Genomic DNA, 17,703 nt, shown 5'->3' with positions numbered 1-17,703 from the left:
AACATAGTCCATATTATTTTACATGTTCCTCACATTTAAATTTCTCCCAAAACAGAAAATGATAAACACAACTTCAACAAAAGGAATTCCAATTCTATTATTCATTTCTTAATTTACCATATACATCCCCTCTCAAACTCTAAACTCACCTTTAAAATTAGTTAGCTGTGAAAGAAATGTGGCACTCAAACAGCAGATTATCAGAGCCAGGATCTCTGTTCTGTACACCTCTCTCCTCTCAGCAGAACCAGATAATGGCAATGTTTCCCTCTTTTTTTCCACACATATACATGTTAATTTCAAATCTCAGTGCTTCCCCCTTTTTTTCAAATGTAATCACACATTTCTATTGGTTGAAAACCAACCCTTTTCCAAAAGTACCCTTCCCCCAACTTGACTTCAGCCTAGTACCCTTCCCCCAACTTGACTTCTGCCTGCTACCATAGCAACAGCTCTTGAAACACTGCTGTTTAGAGTTAGGTCAGAAGTTCACCACACAATGTTTCATTTCCAAAGAGCAGGAGTGCTTGACTTTTCAAACCTAACAGCAAATCCATAGTACTGTTCTTTGGTAACACATTTTTCTGTACCAATACAAAACATGCTTCTATAAATTTACACATACAGCCTAGTTTTTATTGTAGAATGGTATGAAACAGCCAATCAGTTAAAAAAAAAAAATATGTATGCCTCCATTTCCAAACTGTCTTTCATTTCTTTTTACCATTCTACTGAATTACACCTCCTGAGTGCATCCAGTTCTCCTTTGAAGATGTTCACAGTGTGGATTGTAGGGCACAGCTATGTCTTCTGGAGTGAAAAGTATGCAGAGAAAACAGATATGGTGAGAGACCTTGCTTTGCCAAATGTAGACATTAAATGGATTGGTCAGAGAGGGTTAAAGTGGCACCAATTGATGCCATTGGTGAAATCCTTCATGCAAATCCAACACCCTGACCTCATAATAGTGCACTGTGGTGGCAATGACCTAGGCACTTTGACTGGGGTAGGTCTGGAAATGCTTATGAAGGAGACCTTTGCACAACTGTTTTCACTTTTCCCTAAAACTGCCTTTGTGTTTTCTAACATATGCCAAAGGCAAAAATGGAACTGGTCCAATCATTTCTGTCCACAGATTGACAAAGCAAGAAAGCACGTCAACAAAACTGTTTCTGCTTTCCTCCGAGACTATGGTATGGGTTCCATTTACCACAACAACTTGCGTTACGACATGCAAGACATTTATAGAGGAGATGGTGTACACTTCAATGATGAAGGGAACAGAGTCTTCCTCTTGAACCTTAGACTCTGCATCGGTACTTACTTGTAGGTACCACTAAAAAATCACTTCATAAACACAACGGCTCTTTTTAGAGCCCCCTAATATCTAAACACTTAAATCTGCATTTCATTTCTTTTTTTCTTTTTTTTCTACCGTACGCGTACGGTAAGCTTACCGTAAGCTTACCGTACGCGTACCCCGCGATTTTTTTTTAAATTAATAAATTTTTTTTTGTACTTTTCTGTCCTTCTTTGACCCCCTTTCAAATGTTATGGGGTCTGTAACTCTATTCCTTGCCCCCTTTTCAAGTTATCACCCTTTTTTTTCTGAGTGAAACACACAAAATGGCGGCCGCCGCTTCCTGGTTTCGACCGATTTGAATGTTTACTAAGATCTAACAGCCAATCAGAATCGCGCTCGCGCACGTCACCGTACGCGTACGGTAAGCGCACCGTAAGCGCACCGTAAGCGCACCGTAAGCTGGCTCAGATATATATATTGATTTAAAGGCTATTTTCTCAGAATCTACTGAACAGATTTACACCAAACCTACAAAAGGCACTTCCTTGACCTGAGGACTACCTCTCTGCCAAATTTCATTTAACTCTGTTCAGCCGTTCGGGCTGTAGCTGTGTCTAAAGGTCCTATGGAAAAATGCATGGGAAAAACGCGTTTTGGGACCCCCCCTTTTATCTCAGCCCCCGCTTGACGAATCCCCACGAGACTTTCAGGGTAGGAGCGGAGCGTAGCGCCCCACCTATTTTGAAAATTTCGCGTGGATTCGTCGACCGGCGCCAAAGTTATTCCAAATAGAATGTTGCGGTTTTCCTATGGTAAGAGGGTCCTAACTATAACTACCTACTGGCGACCGCCAGTAGGTAATATATATATATATATATATATATATATATATATATATATATATATATATATATATCAAAGTCATAGAACAGATAACACGCACACTCAGGAGATAACGCCAAGTTACAGGTTTAATCGGTAACGCGTTTCGACAGCAGCGGCTGTCTTGATCACACAATTTTCAATAAAGTTTTGAAACCATAAATAGCCAAACAATTGACACAAAAGAAAGTTGTTAGCAGCGTTAATTGCTGATCCACTGTGACTAACATCGCGGCCATATTGGAATGGTGAAATATAACGTTCGTACTGAATAGTATTACAATGTATATTCAAAGCATTCCACTAATTAATCGTGTAGATACTCAAAAATCAACAGAGTTTAGTTCCTCAACACATATTGTGATATGTGATCTTGGCAAACGTAAATTCTCGCACCAATAGTGGTTCATGATTAAAGGATTAACAGTTCGGTCTCTGAGGTGTATTGCCAGGGACAAAAACTAGTATATACATGGCAAACAATTTAATGCACCATAGTGGTTCGTTTTGTATAATGTATGTAAAACTTGATAAACTGAGTAAATTTAATGCACCATAGTGGTTATATGTCTCGTCAAGAATTACATATATCAGAGCCACTAAAGTCTAGGATGTATAACAATACAGTTTGCGTTAAGTTTCTGATAAAAATTTGAAATTCATTTACTCACTAAATCTTGAAACAAAATTCACATTTACATATAATATATATATACTGTATGAGGTCACAGATACTTCTATGCATGGCAGATGTAGTAATAATAAGTCCAATAGGTCAATGTTGGGCATTTTTATCAATTTAACAATTAGTGAATGAAAGAATACTGTGAATGAAAGAGAAACAGAACAAAAAAGATGAACAATCTTATCCTACTAAAGTGTAGACCCAAGAGTGGAAAAAAGGGTAGGGACCCATATTGGAATAGCCATCCCAGGATACCGGGAATCCCTTCCTTTCTTCCTGTGATAGAAATAAGAAAGAAAAATGAAGATTAAAAGTAATTCTACTGTATAATAGATATTTATACAGATAGAACAAATTAAAAATTACATAAGTTTAATGGAATGATACAGTTTACGGGGGAGTTTGATCTTAATCCAGTTTGGAAAAGATATTAATCTTCATACAAATGGGTACTTAATTCTTCGTCAAGGTTATGACCAGCTGGATATTTGGTTTCGAGGTTCAATATCCATTTGGATTCTTGTTTGCGTAACTTGAGCACTCTGTTACCTCCTCTAGAATGGTTATGTACCTGTTCTATGATAAAATAGCTAAGTAACGAGCTATTTGACAGGTGAAATTCATTGAAGTGTCTATCTATGGGGTAATGAAAATCTTTTTTGTTTATGGCGCGTAGATGTTCCTGTACCCGTTTTTTGGCCATAAATGTAGTGCTACCCACATATCTAAGTTTGCATGGGCATTCTAAGACATATATGCTGAACGGAGTGCTACACGTGAGGAATTGATTAATACGTTTAGGTTTGTCCTGACCAGGTATAGTGAATTCCTGTACCATGTGACTGTTGTAGCAGGCTCGGCAGTGCCCACAGGGAAAGAAACCTTTCAAATTATGTTCCCCTCTGGATGGTGTCTGTGTTATGTCATTATGCACTAGAATGTCTCTAAAACTTCGGCTTTTGCGGTAGGTTATACTGGGTCGCTTCTTCATTGTTTGTCCTATAATAGGATCACTTGTGAGAATGTCCCATTTGTCAGCTAATATCTTCTGTACCTGTCTGGAACTATTGTTAAAAGTCAAAATGACTCTAGTTTCTAGATCAGTAAGATCGTCTTCGGTACAATTATCTTCACGTGATGTTAGTGTAGATAACCTATCAACTGAAGCAATTTTTGTCAATGCTTTGTTTAGTACCCATTTTGGATAGCCTCTGTTAAGGAATCTTTCAATCATGATGTTTGTTTCTTTTGTAAATGCCGCATCTGTGCTACAATTCCTTCTTGCTCTCAGCAGCTCACCATATGGAATACTCCATTTTAAATTGTCAGGGTGGCTGCTGAGGGCATGAAGCAAGGTGTTACCGGCCGTTGTTTTCCGAAAGAGACTAGTATGCAGGGTACCATCTTGAGCTGTTATCATTAAGTCGAGAAATTCAATCTGATGGCGATTCATATTGACTGTCAGGTGGATATTATAGTTGTTATTATTGAGTTTTTCTACAAACTGAATAGCTGTATCCTCACTGCCTGACCAGATTATAAAAAGATCGTCAATGTATCTAAGCCAAACCTTAACCTTGGAAAATTCCACGGTCAAGTTGGCATCAGATCGGATATCCTCTTCCCATTTGCCAAGGAACAAATTGGCGAAACTTGGGGCAAAACAAGTTCCCATCGCGGTACCTCGTGTTTGTCTAAAAATGGTACCATTGAACATAAAAATATTCCGTTCTAGACATTGTCTCATCATTTGGGCAATCATTTTTGTATGTTCCAGATATTTTATCGATCTATTTTTTAGGAAATGAAAACATGCTTCTATGCCTTGTTCATGTTCAATTATAGTGTATAAAGAGTTCACATCCAGAGTTATCATCAGATCTGTGTTACTCCACGTTATATCACTAAGTTTACATAAGAAATCTTTTGTATCTTTAACATGAGATGGTAGAGCAGAAACATAGTCTCTTAAAAAATGATCCACATACTTTGACACATTTTCTAAAGTACTACCAATGGAAGAAACGATAGGTCTCCCTGGTGGATTAGTGGAGTCTTTATGTACTTTAGGCAGTAGATACAAAATGGGCATCTTGGGGTAATCACGTTTAAGAAAACAGTATTCCTCCCAGGTTAAGAGACCATCTTGTTCCCATTTTTTTAAATCTTGCCATGTGTCAATGATACTCTGATTATATATGTCAAAGTTGATTTTAGCATAAAAATCTATATCATTTAGTTGTCGTAATGCCTCGTGGATATACGATTCTCTTTTCCATAGAACAAGGTTTCCTCCTTTGTCTGCTGGACGGATAACAATGTCAGTATCATCAGCTAGGGACTTGATTATTTCTTTTTCAGTTTTCGATAAATTGAATTTTGATGGAATAAACTTTTGATGTTTAAGTTTTTGCAATGACTTGATTACTACATCATGAAAACTGTCTATGTTGTCATGTGGCAGGTTAGGATAGAAAATAGATTTAGGCTTGAATTTGGTATGTGCCGCTTGATCGATGGTTATATCCAAATCATGACCAATGTCTTTAGTGGCTCTCAAGAGCAGCTCATCATTTGCTACATCATGCATAGTTTGAAGAGTTGTAACATCAGATATTATTAATTCATCATGTATGTTACTTGTTAAATCCAGATTAGTGTCACTCCTCGTGTTAGATCCTTTCAGTCTATGCCATTTTTTCAATTTGATTTTTCTTATAAACTTGTATAGGTCTACACGAGTTTCTGAATAGTTAAAAATCTGGGTTGGGCAAAAGGTTAAGCCTAAACATAACGTTTTCTTTTCAAAGAAGGATAGTGGGCGTTCTGTGAGATTAATGATAGTTTTATTTACCATTTCTGGATCCATCATAGTTGTTTTCTGGAGTCTGCCAATATGTTTCCCATGGACTCCTTGATGTTGTCGTTTCTGTTCCTGTTGTTTCTTTCATTTCCTCCTCTGTTTGCTCCTCCCCTGCCTCTTCCTCTTCCTCTGCCTCTGCCCCTCTGTGCTCGTCCTCGTCCTTGGACTGGCGGAGTTGGTGTCTCTCTCGATGTTTGTCGTCCTCTTCTGAGGACACGGAACTCGTCTAAAAAAGTTGCCGTTTTCAGATTTGCTTGTCTTTCCGGAATAGAACTGGTAGTTTTGATGGATATGTCACTGTCAGAGCCGCTAGTTTCTGTAATGATAGATTCAGTTCTTATGTGGGCTGCAGTATCTTCCTCATGTTCTTTGGGTTGTTCTTCATACAAGTAGTCATATTTATGACTATATGTCAGGATGCGTCCCGTTTCATAGTCGACGCAATCTCTATGAAGTTTCCGCTGTTTGCGGTTCTTTATGTCATCCTCATGTTGTTTTAATTTGGGTTTGAGATCGTCTTTAAATTTGTTGATGACATCTTGTTCTTTATAATTTTTTAGTTCGTCTTCCAAAATAGTTAATTCTGTTAGTAGATTGGCTCTATCTTCCCAAGCATATTTGATGAGGATATTGAGCATATTTCTTGAGCTATTTGCAGAGTTTTCTGCCCAATCATCTAGCATTCGTGGGTTTGGTGACTCATAAGATGGCATGATATATATGCGTAGACCACGTGGGATCATATTTTTATCAACATAGTCTTGTAAAGATACCGCTTCCCACCATTTGGCAGTCTCTGATTTTTTAATTTTCTTGAATTTAACAGTGGCAACAGCAACCTCCGATTGTAATAGGAGGGGGAGAACTGCCAACTAGACAACATCAGTGGATGTGGCTTATTAACAACTTACAGAACTTACAGAACTTTATCGATTGGATTTCTACTTACTTTTAATGGATGAAGAAACGGAGAGGAGGGCGGCGGCCCAAACACTGCTTGCAAGGGCACCTGGGAAAAGTACAAGTTCCACAACACAATCACAACAACAAGATTCCTCACTTAATGCAAAGTTGAGAAGACTGGAGAAAATTAAAAAATCAGAGACTGCCAAATGGTGGGAAGCGGTATCTTTACAAGACTATGTTGATAAAAATATGATCCCACGTGGTCTACGCATATATATCATGCCATCTTATGAGTCACCAAACCCACGAATGCTAGATGATTGGGCAGAAAACTCTGCAAATAGCTCAAGAAATATGCTCAATATCCTCATCAAATATGCTTGGGAAGATAGAGCCAATCTACTAACAGAATTAACTGTTTTGGAAGACGAACTAAAAAATTATAAAGAACAAGATGTCATCAACAAATTTAAAGACGATCTCAAACCCAAATTAAAACAACATGAGGATGACATAAAGAACCGCAAACAGCGGAAACTTCATAGAGATTGCGTCGACTATGAAACGGGACGCATCCTGACATATAGTCATAAATATGACTACTTGTATGAAGAACAACCCAAAGAACATGAGGAAGATACTGCAGCCCACATAAGAACTGAATCTATCATTACAGAAACTAGCGGCTCTGACAGTGACATATCCATCAAAACTACCAGTTCTATTCCGGAAAGACAAGCAAATCTGAAAACTGCAACTTTTTTAGACGAGTTCCGTGTCCTCAGAAGAGGACGACAAACATCGAGAGAGACACCAACTCCGCCAGTCCAAGGACGAGGACGAGCACAGAGGGGCAGAGGCAGAGGAAGAGGAAGAGGCAGGGGAGGAGCAAACAGAGGAGGAAACGAAAGAAACAACAGGAACAGAAACGACAACATCAAGGAGTCCATGGGAAACATATTGGCAGACTCCAGAAAACAACTATGATGGATCCAGAAATGGTAAATAAAACTATCATTAATCTCACAGAACGCCCACTATCCTTCTTTGAAAAGAAAACGTTATGTTTAGGCTTAACCTTTTGCCCAACCCAGATTTTTAACTATTCAGAAACTCGTGTAGACCTATACAAGTTTATAAGAAAAATCAAATTGAAAAAATGGCATAGACTGAAAGGATCTAACACGAGGAGTGACACTAATCTGGATTTAACAAGTAACATACATGATGAATTAATAATATCTGATGTTACAACTCTTCAAACTATGCATGATTTAGCAAATGATGAGCTGCTCTTGAGAGCCACTCAAGACATTGGTCATGATTTGGATATAACCATCGATCAAGCGGCACATACCAAATTCAAGCCTAAATCTATTTTCTATCCTAACCTGCCACATGACAACATAGACAGTTTTCATGATGTAGTAATCAAGTCATTGCAAAAACTTAAACATCAAAAGTTTATTCCATCAAAATTCAATTTATCGAAAACTGAAAAAGAAATAATCAAGTCCCTAGCTGATGATACTGACATTGTTATCCGTCCAGCGGACAAAGGAGGAAACATTGTTCTATGGAAAAGAGAATCGTATATCCACGAGGCATTACGACAACTAAATGATATAGATTTTTATGCTAAAATCAACTTTGACATATATAATCAGAGTATCATTGACACATGGCAAGATTTAAAAAAAATGGGAACAAGATGGTCTCTTAACCTGGGAGGAATACTGTTTTCTTAAACGGGATTACCCCAAGATGCCCATTTTGTATCTACTGCCTAAAGTACATAAAGACTCCACTAATCCACTAGGGAGACCTATCGTTTCTTCCATTGGTAGTACTTTAGAAAATGTGTCAAAGTATGTGGATCATTTTTTAAGAGACTATGTTTCTGCTCCACCATCTCATGTTAAAGATACAAAAGATTTCTTATGTAAACTTAGTGATATAACGTGGAGTAACACAGATCTGATGATAACTCTGGATGTGAACTCTTTATACACTATAATTGAACATGAACAAGGCATAGAAGCATGTTTTCATTTCCTAAAAAATAGATCGATAAAATATCTGGAACATACAAAAATGATTGCCCAAATGATGAGACAATGTCTAGAACGGAATATTTTTATGTTCAATGGTACCATTTTTAGACAAACACGAGGTACCGCGATGGGAACTTGTTTTGCCCCAAGTTTCGCCAATTTGTTCCTTGGCAAATGGGAAGAGGATATCCGATCTGATGCCAACTTGACCGTGGAATTTTCCAAGGTTAAGGTTTGGCTTAGATACATTGACGATCTTTTTATAATCTGGTCAGGCAGTGAGGATACAGCTATTCAGTTTGTAGAAAAACTCAATAATAACAACTATAATATCCACCTGACAGTCAATATGAATCGCCATCAGATTGAATTTCTCGACTTAATGATAACAGCTCAAGATGGTACCCTGCATACTAGTCTCTTTCGGAAAACAACGGCCGGTAACACCTTGCTTCATGCCCTCAGCAGCCACCCTGACAATTTAAAATGGAGTATTCCATATGGTGAGCTGCTGAGAGCAAGAAGGAATTGTAGCACAGATGCGGCATTTACAAAAGAAACAAACATCATGATTGAAAGATTCCTTAACAGAGGCTATCCAAAATGGGTACTAAACAAAGCATTGACAAAAATTGCTTCAGTTGATAGGTTATCTACACTAACATCACGTGAAGATAATTGTACCGAAGACGATCTTACTGATCTAGAAACTAGAGTCATTTTGACTTTTAACAATAGTTCCAGACAGGTACAGAAGATATTAGCTGACAAATGGGACATTCTCACAAGTGATCCTATTATAGGACAAACAATGAAGAAGCGACCCAGTATAACCTACCGCAAAAGCCGAAGTTTTAGAGACATTCTAGTGCATAATGACATAACACAGACACCATCCAGAGGGGAACATAATTTGAAAGGTTTCTTTCCCTGTGGGCACTGCCGAGCCTGCTACAACAGTCACATGGTACAGGAATTCACTATACCTGGTCAGGACAAACCTAAACGTATTAATCAATTCCTCACGTGTAGCACTCCGTTCAGCATATATGTCTTAGAATGCCCATGCAAACTTAGATATGTGGGTAGCACTACATTTATGGCCAAAAAACGGGTACAGGAACATCTACGCGCCATAAACAAAAAAGATTTTCATTACCCCATAGATAGACACTTCAATGAATTTCACCTGTCAAATAGCTCGTTACTTAGCTATTTTATCATAGAACAGGTACATAACCATTCTAGAGGAGGTAACAGAGTGCTCAAGTTACGCAAACAAGAATCCAAATGGATATTGAACCTCGAAACCAAATATCCAGCTGGTCATAACCTTGACGAAGAATTAAGTACCCATTTGTATGAAGATTAATATCTTTTCCAAACTGGATTAAGATCAAACTCCCCCGTAAACTGTATCATTCCATTAAACTTATGTAATTTTTAATTTGTTCTATCTGTATAAATATCTATTATACAGTAGAATTACTTTTAATCTTCATTTTTCTTTCTTATTTCTATCACAGGAAGAAAGGAAGGGATTCCCGGTATCCTGGGATGGCTATTCCAATATGGGTCCCTACCCTTTTTTCCACTCTTGGGTCTACACTTTAGTAAGATAAGATTTTTCATCTTTTTTGTTCTGTTTCTCTTTCATTCACAGTATTCTTTCATTCACTAATTGTTAAATTGATAAAAATGCCCAACATTGACCTATTGGACTTATTATTACTACATCTGCCATGCATAGAAGTATCTGTGACCTCATACAGTATATATATATATATTATATGTAAATGTGAATTTTGTTTCAAGATTTAGTGAGTAAATGAATTTCAAATTTTTATCAGAAACTTAACGCAAACTGTATTGTTATACATCCTAGACTTTAGTGGCTCTGATATATGTAATTCTTGACGAGACATATAACCACTATGGTGCATTAAATTTACTCAGTTTATCAAGTTTTACATACATTATACAAAACGAACCACTATGGTGCATTAAATTGTTTGCCATGTATATACTAGTTTTTGTCCCTGGCAATACACCTCAGAGAACGAACTGTTAATCCTTTAATCATGAACCACTATTGGTGCGAGAATTTACGTTTGCCAAGATCACATATCACAATATGTGTTGAGGAACTAAACTCTGTTGATTTTTGAGTATCTACACGATTAATTAGTGGAATGCTTTGAATATACATTGTAATACTATTCAGTACGAACGTTATATTTCACCATTCCAATATGGCCGCGATGTTAGTCACAGTGGATCAGCAATTAACGCTGCTAACAACTTTCTTTTGTGTCAATTGTTTGGCTATTTATGGTTTCAAAACTTTATTGAAAATTGTGTGATCAAGACAGCCGCTGCTGTCGAAACGCGTTACCGATTAAACCTGTAACTTGGCGTTATCTCCTGAGTGTGCGTGTTATCTGTTCTATGACTTTGGGATTTACGGCCGGAGGCTTCGCCGGCATCACGCACCAGCTGTCTATGGGCCTGGGTATCCAGTAAGAAGCAATATTTTGGCGAATATATATATATATATATATATATATATATATATATATATATATATATATATATATATACACAGACACACACACAGACGAACACACACAAACGATGTTTTCACTTATGTAAGTTTACTTTTGTTTATTCCTTCTTGTTAAGATGTCATTCGGAATATAATTGCTGTTAGAACGACAATTGGCTTTGTGATTCCTTATAGTCCGATTGGTTTCGTTACTTTGTGGACTTCTTGGTTTATTGTAATCAATAAACATCATCACTTTCAACTTACCTATTGTATGGAGTTAACCTTACTTGAACAGACTCTTCTGCTTTTTCCTTAATTTTCTAAAGAAACACTCAAACTTGTGTCAGTTTCTTTAGAAGATCTGGCTTTCTGTCGCTTTAGATGTCATTTCAGGTTTGACTGTTTGAGCCAATTGTGTACCACATCTCTTACACAATGTAGTTACATATAACACTCTGTTTCTCTCCTCTGCCTTTTTGCTAGGATCGTGCTCTACAGTTGCAAGGAAACTAGTCTTTTTGCATTTTCATTGCATGGCCCTTTGATATAGATAGCTGAACTAAAAAGTATTTTGAATAATAATATAATAACAAAATGTAGTTGCAGAAAAGATAGGCAAGTATGCATGCCTCCAACAAAGCACAGTGAGAACATGTTGGGAATGTTTAAAAAATACAACATTGCATCTAACTCATAACCTGCATATGTGGAGTGCTGACTGGCAATTCGAGAATTGAACTAACCCGGAAACACACGGGACATGTCCTAATGCGTGTGACATATCCTGAGAGTGAAATACAGTGCATTTCGTTTTTCACTATTGAAAGGCTATCTGTCCCATAGGATAGAATGAGCGTTTATTTATAACATCTTATAAGTATAACTTTCCATTGGGACAAGATAGAAAAAGGGAGATTAGTATGCCTGAACTCAGAATATAAAAAGGCATCTTTTAGTAAAGATGATTTTTATATTGTGTGTTTGATAATACCAATTTTAAAAAGTGGGTATTTTCTTGCTTAGCCATCCTGTGTTCCTGTGCTGGTTTGTGGATTGACTGTCTGGCTTCGGAGTGATGGTGTCTGGGGATGTGCATTCTCTGAGACAGCCACTGAAGAGGGGTGGGTGATGTGTGTCCTGCCTTTCCTGAATGAGGCAGGGCTGGGCTGATTAGACCTGGGCTGCATTTAGAGTAGGGGAAGGAGATTTCCTTGCACCTGAATGGGCCTGGTCTGCCTTATACAATGCTGTCTCAACCTCCTGCCGGGAAGCTGGTCCAGAGAGGACAGAATTGGTTTTGACTGAGCACAGAGCCTCTCTGCCTCCAGAGAACAAAGTAAAATGCTGTATACATATTGGGGCCCAGACCCCAGAACTCTAGATCACTTCTGGCATTCAAGAAGAACCTTTGCCAAGGAGAAGAGCTGGGGAAATTTATGGAGAAGTACTGCCCTTTTGCTGTGTGCTGTCTGGGGTTGGCCTGCAGTGACTGTTTCTGGCAAAGAAAGGACAATGACTTTGCTGTGTGCTGTATCCCCTGCTTGAGGAAGATCTCCAAGGGCTTGAAGTATAGCTGTCCTCCTGTACTGAAGTCTCAGGGACACAAAGACTTCACCCTCAGTCGTCCCTGAACTCCACTGCTGGGAGTTCTGACATTCCAAGAGGTTCCTGCCAGTGTTCTGAGCCTCTGGAGGTTGTTTCTGGGGCTGGGAACTGCAAAAGACTGAAGAACTGTGAAAATCGATGCATCGCCTGGTTCCGACGTATCAAAGCCGGGTGAGGAGAATTTCCGAGGCATCACCGCAGCCGAAGAACCGATGCATCGGGGGGACGTGACTGAAATCGTTGCAGCACCTGTTTGCCGCTGCCCTGATGATCAGCGCATCCCAGATCTTCACACATCGCATCGTCCCAGATCATCACGTATAGCATCGAGGCGTCAAGTCTGTCGCATCGTTGGGGAACGCAGTAAGAAACCGACACATCACCTCCCCACGCAGTATAAACTGACACATCACCTCCTCTCCCTTGAGTAACCGACGCATCACCTCCCCTGCGCAGCAGTAAGGAACCGATGCATCCCCTCCACGGAGCAAGGAACCGACGCATCACCTTCCCTGTGTGTAAGGAACTGACGTATCACCTTCCTCGCAACCTTTTTTTGCTTATGGTTTTGACGCATCTAAGGTACCTTGTGTTGAAAATGTCGCATTAAACATTTTCTATGGACAGAACTGTTTTTACCTTTTAAAAGTCATATTTTTATAACTGTAAGTTGGATTTTTGTAGTTTTGGTCTTGTTTGGTTTAGATAAAGATTACTTATTTTTCTAAACTGGTGTGGTGTCCATTTGTAGTGTTTTCACTATATTAATGTATGTGTGCACAAATGCTTTACACCCTGCTTCTGAGATAAAAGCATATCTGCTTGCGCCAAACTACCAAGGAGGTGAGCAGGTGTTAATTTAATAGTGTATCCCTGTTACCCTGACGAGGAAGAAGGGTCCCTACTTGGACAAATGTATCTACCTCTGCCAACTAGAGACCCCATTTCTAACAGCAGGTCAGCCATGGCTCATGGGCCAGGGGAAGGCAACTATGACAAAATGTGGTCCATAACATACTAGAGGTTATTTTTTATTGGCCACCTATGGTATATGGATTGCATTTGTGGCAAACATTTGGCTCTGGCATATTGCGTGGAATTCTTGGCATAAGGATACGGCCATTTCATATAAGAATTCCCAAGACAAAATGCGGGCCCTGGCACAATGGAGGAGATTATTTACATATCGGAAGTCACCCACTGCACATTTTGGAAAAAGTGGGTTCAACTCAGGGGAGTACCTGGCTTCATTGGCTTGGCATATATCATGAAACTACTTTAAAATGTTGATTGTGTGCCCTTCCAGAACCTATGACTTCTTTGAAAATCTTTGCAAAGATTGGGTTTTTAAAATGGTACAGTTTGTCTATCGTAGAGGATTTCTGTCTCGGGCACTTTGCTTGCTTGCTGAGTATATGGATCAGTATTACGCTACGCCACTTTCAAAGATCACCAGCCACTAGCTCACCTTTTCTCTTTGAGTGAGACCATGCCTGCCTCTGAAGTCTGCAAAAACAACAGTTGATGGACAGAATGCACAACAATGTCATACATTCACCCCAGTACAGAGATCTGGGCCTGAATCCATCGTTTTTCTGCTCACCATGCCGTTCCAGTTTGAACCCAGCCATATGCAAATCAGTCTTGACCCTGTGCCTCATGGGTACAGTCCAGCCCGAACTGCCAAGCCAGGTCCTCCCTGAACTGGAAACAAGCATCCTAGGACCGGTTTCGGGGTTTCACCCCTCGTCAGCCAGGATAGCTTGATTCCAGTGGCATGGAGAGCACGGGACCCACGTCTGGGCCTACCATTCCCACTCGGGGTGACCAATGCAAAAACAACAGTTGATGAACAGAATGCAGAACAATGTCATACATTCACCCCAGTACAGAGATCTGGGCCTGAATCCATCGTTTTTTTGCTCACCATGCTGTTCCAGTTTGAACCAGTTTGCCCAGACGTGGATCCCTTGATCACTACACCACTGGATTCAAGCTAGCCTGGCTGATGAAGGGTGATGCCATGAAACCGGTCCCAGGATGCATGTTTCCGGTCCAGGGAGGACCTGGCTTTGCAGTTCGGGCTGGACTGTTCCCACAAGGAACAGGGTCAAGACTGATTTGCATATGGTTGAGTCCAAAGTGGGGTGGTGTGGTGAGCAAAAAAATGATGGACTTAACCCAGATCCTTATTACTGGGGGTGAATGTTTGCATTGTCCAGCATTCCGTCCATCAATTGTTTCTTTTGCATATGCCTTTGAAGTCTGCCATTGCTCCTTCTCATACTCTGCGATAGTCCAATTGTCTTGCACAATATCTCACCTTTCTCTGGATGAGAAACTGAAGTGTGTCATGGTGCTTCTCTTTACTCTCACTTTGACAACTCTCTTTTCCCCTGCTGTTTCTGGGTTAGACTATCTTTGTGCCGCAATCTATTATCTTCCTCTCTTTCCACTCCCTTTGTTCAAGAATACATCTGACATCCTTATTTTCTCCCCTATAGGTGCTATGAAGTGGAACTCAAAGACTGTCTCCTCCAGGATCTTTTCATCCATATTTCTCGGCCACAGTCCAATACGGAGGAGATCCACTTCACGTGCCGTCTGGGAGAGATCAGGGTAAGTGCATGACCACAGTGGACGGAGGTCATTCTGTGGAGCAAGATGTCATCAGTTGGGGTCACATGTTAGCCACTGCACTGGTGTCAAAAGTGGCTCACTCATATTGGAAATCAGGCAGTGGGATAAAACGTCTGCCATTGTGTCAGAGTACTGCCAGTGTTTTCTAGGCATAACCATGTGGCAGAGATCATCCAATCAGCGAAGAGCAGTACCAGTGGCTTCTGAGGACAGCCACTGGTGCCGGAGGTTATCTACTTCAGGAGGTCAGTGACAAGTTCAGTGCCAAGCCATTTTAGCATAAGTCAACTCTTGAGCTTACAGCACAGATCGATCAACGATGTTACTAGCAACACGCAGGCACTCACTTTGATACGAGTTATTAAAGAGACGTGCAAGTGTATGAGCACTCTTGCGGAGACATGGCTATAGAATGTGCATGTTATTCCCCAACATGGCAAAAGATCTCACAGTTCACACTAGAAGCGGCTTCTGTCACCTTCCATCTTTTCTTGGGACCCACATGCCTTTCTTTTGCCCAGGGTGCTATTCTCTATATGGCAACCTCCAAGTCCTATTCTTTCCATAGCAACAGCACCTCTTATCTCAGTTAGCACCTTATGCCTCAGTACAGTGACCCCAAATGTTTCCTCCCCAGCCTCTCTTCCTCAGCCCCTTTTATCTTTTCTGCTACCCTATCTCTAGTCCCCTTCATCTTTTCCCCCTAAGTCCACCTTTGGGAGGTCAATCACTGATCAGGTCTCTTCTCACTTTTCCAGGTCATCGATGCCAGCAGTCTAATGGTGCAACATCCTCGTGTGCGAGATATGCGTGCCTCAGAGGTTCTGTGGTGGAGGGACAACAACCAGCCTAACCAGCTCTACCTCAGCCTCACTTTGCACTGGTCCTATCCCCTGGAACAGGCTCGCCAGTTTCGCATTTTTTGCCAAGGCGTAACCTGCCACCGGGTTGCGCCGTCCCCTGACTCTAGTCAGCCCCATCTAATTGGCCTGGCCTATGCTACTGCTTACCGCCTGGTGAACTTGGCAGTGCCCGAAGCAGGTCTGCAGCGTCGACTGGAATTCACAGTGCAGCCAGTCACCACAGACGGATTTATGACGACGCCCGCACAGTGGGGGCATGTGGTTCTAGAATATTCCGAGCGGACACACACCTTAGTCTGAGGCCTGGAGCCGTACAGAAATTAAAAATGCAGAACATTATGATTCGGTGGGATGTTTTCTTCTACGTTAGTTTTTCAAAACAGGAAAGACAAAGTGGTCAGAAAGGCATCTGAAGGGTCAGAAGAAGATTTGAGTATATAGAGGAGTATCCTGAAATCTCAGTGCACCCTTTTCTACAAAGCAGTACCGTTGTACACTGACATGAGTTCTGCAACATAAATGAACTTGGTAGTTATAAATTACAGTATGCCAAATTAACTTAGTTGGATAAAAAAAACTAATTCTACAGAAATATTCCAGACAATTTCTACAACTAAGATAGAATAGCTTTCCAGGTACAGGACCAGAAAGGATTTTAAAGCAATTGTAAAATCCAAAACAAACATTGACATGTTCTTTATTTATACAAAAGAGGCAAAGGATAGGAAAATATACGAGGGTTCTACTTTGTGAAAATGGACCTTAAATATAAATTCTGCTTGAACAGCAAACCCTTGTAAAAGGAAAGTAAAAGGTTTAAATATTAATTATCACAGTTACAATAAGAACATCCTAGCTGTTTCGCACCACTAGTGCGTGAAAGTGAAATATGTTCAAGTATTGTCAGATTCCCTAGGTTAAAATTCATGTCCACCCTCCTCACATCAGGCTCTAGCTTAGCTTTTAGATAGAACTGAACTGCACCCAATGTCAGAATCTCACAATTAGTTTCAATAGTTTATTTTTTAAATATGTTGTCCAGATCATAATCAAAACATTTACCTCTGTCTATGCATTCATATTGTCCCTATTAGTGTGATCCAAGACTGAGGCTTAGTTATATCAAAGTCCTTCAAGAATGTTAGTAGCTTTGAGAAAGATTACTTCTGAGTGACATCCTTTAACAACTCATACCAAAGAATACTTTGTAAAACTGAGGAAAGGGCCATATATAGATAATTAAAAAAGCATACAACCTGGGGTATACACAGTATGTCATCGAGGTTAGACCAAGCTTCCGCCAAATACTCTGTTCGAGTATCCAAATATCTACCATATGCACTTTAGTAATGGC

At 39.9% G+C, this 17,703-nt stretch overlaps 1 protein-coding gene across 1 annotated transcript in view; it reads left to right on the top strand.

The window, feature by feature from the left end:
- The window catches only part of ENGASE (endo-beta-N-acetylglucosaminidase), a 244,404-nt gene extending 227,716 nt beyond the window's left edge, over window positions 1-16,688 (top strand). The window contains exons 13-14 of the mRNA XM_085617454.1: window positions 15,351-15,465; window positions 16,245-16,688. Coding sequence (XP_085473580.1) covers window positions 15,351-15,465; window positions 16,245-16,649 — 520 coding nt within the window. The 3' untranslated portion in view covers window positions 16,650-16,688. The remainder of the gene's footprint in view (window positions 1-15,350; window positions 15,466-16,244) is intronic.
- Window positions 16,689-17,703: the final 1,015 nt, after the last annotated feature.

The sequence above is a fragment of the Triturus cristatus genome, chromosome 7, assembly GCF_964204655.1.
Source record: "Triturus cristatus chromosome 7, aTriCri1.1, whole genome shotgun sequence".
Taxonomy (NCBI): Eukaryota; Metazoa; Chordata; class Amphibia; order Caudata; family Salamandridae; genus Triturus; species Triturus cristatus.
Note: the sequence above shows the minus strand (reverse complement) of the source record. Positions and strands in the feature narration are given on the sequence as shown.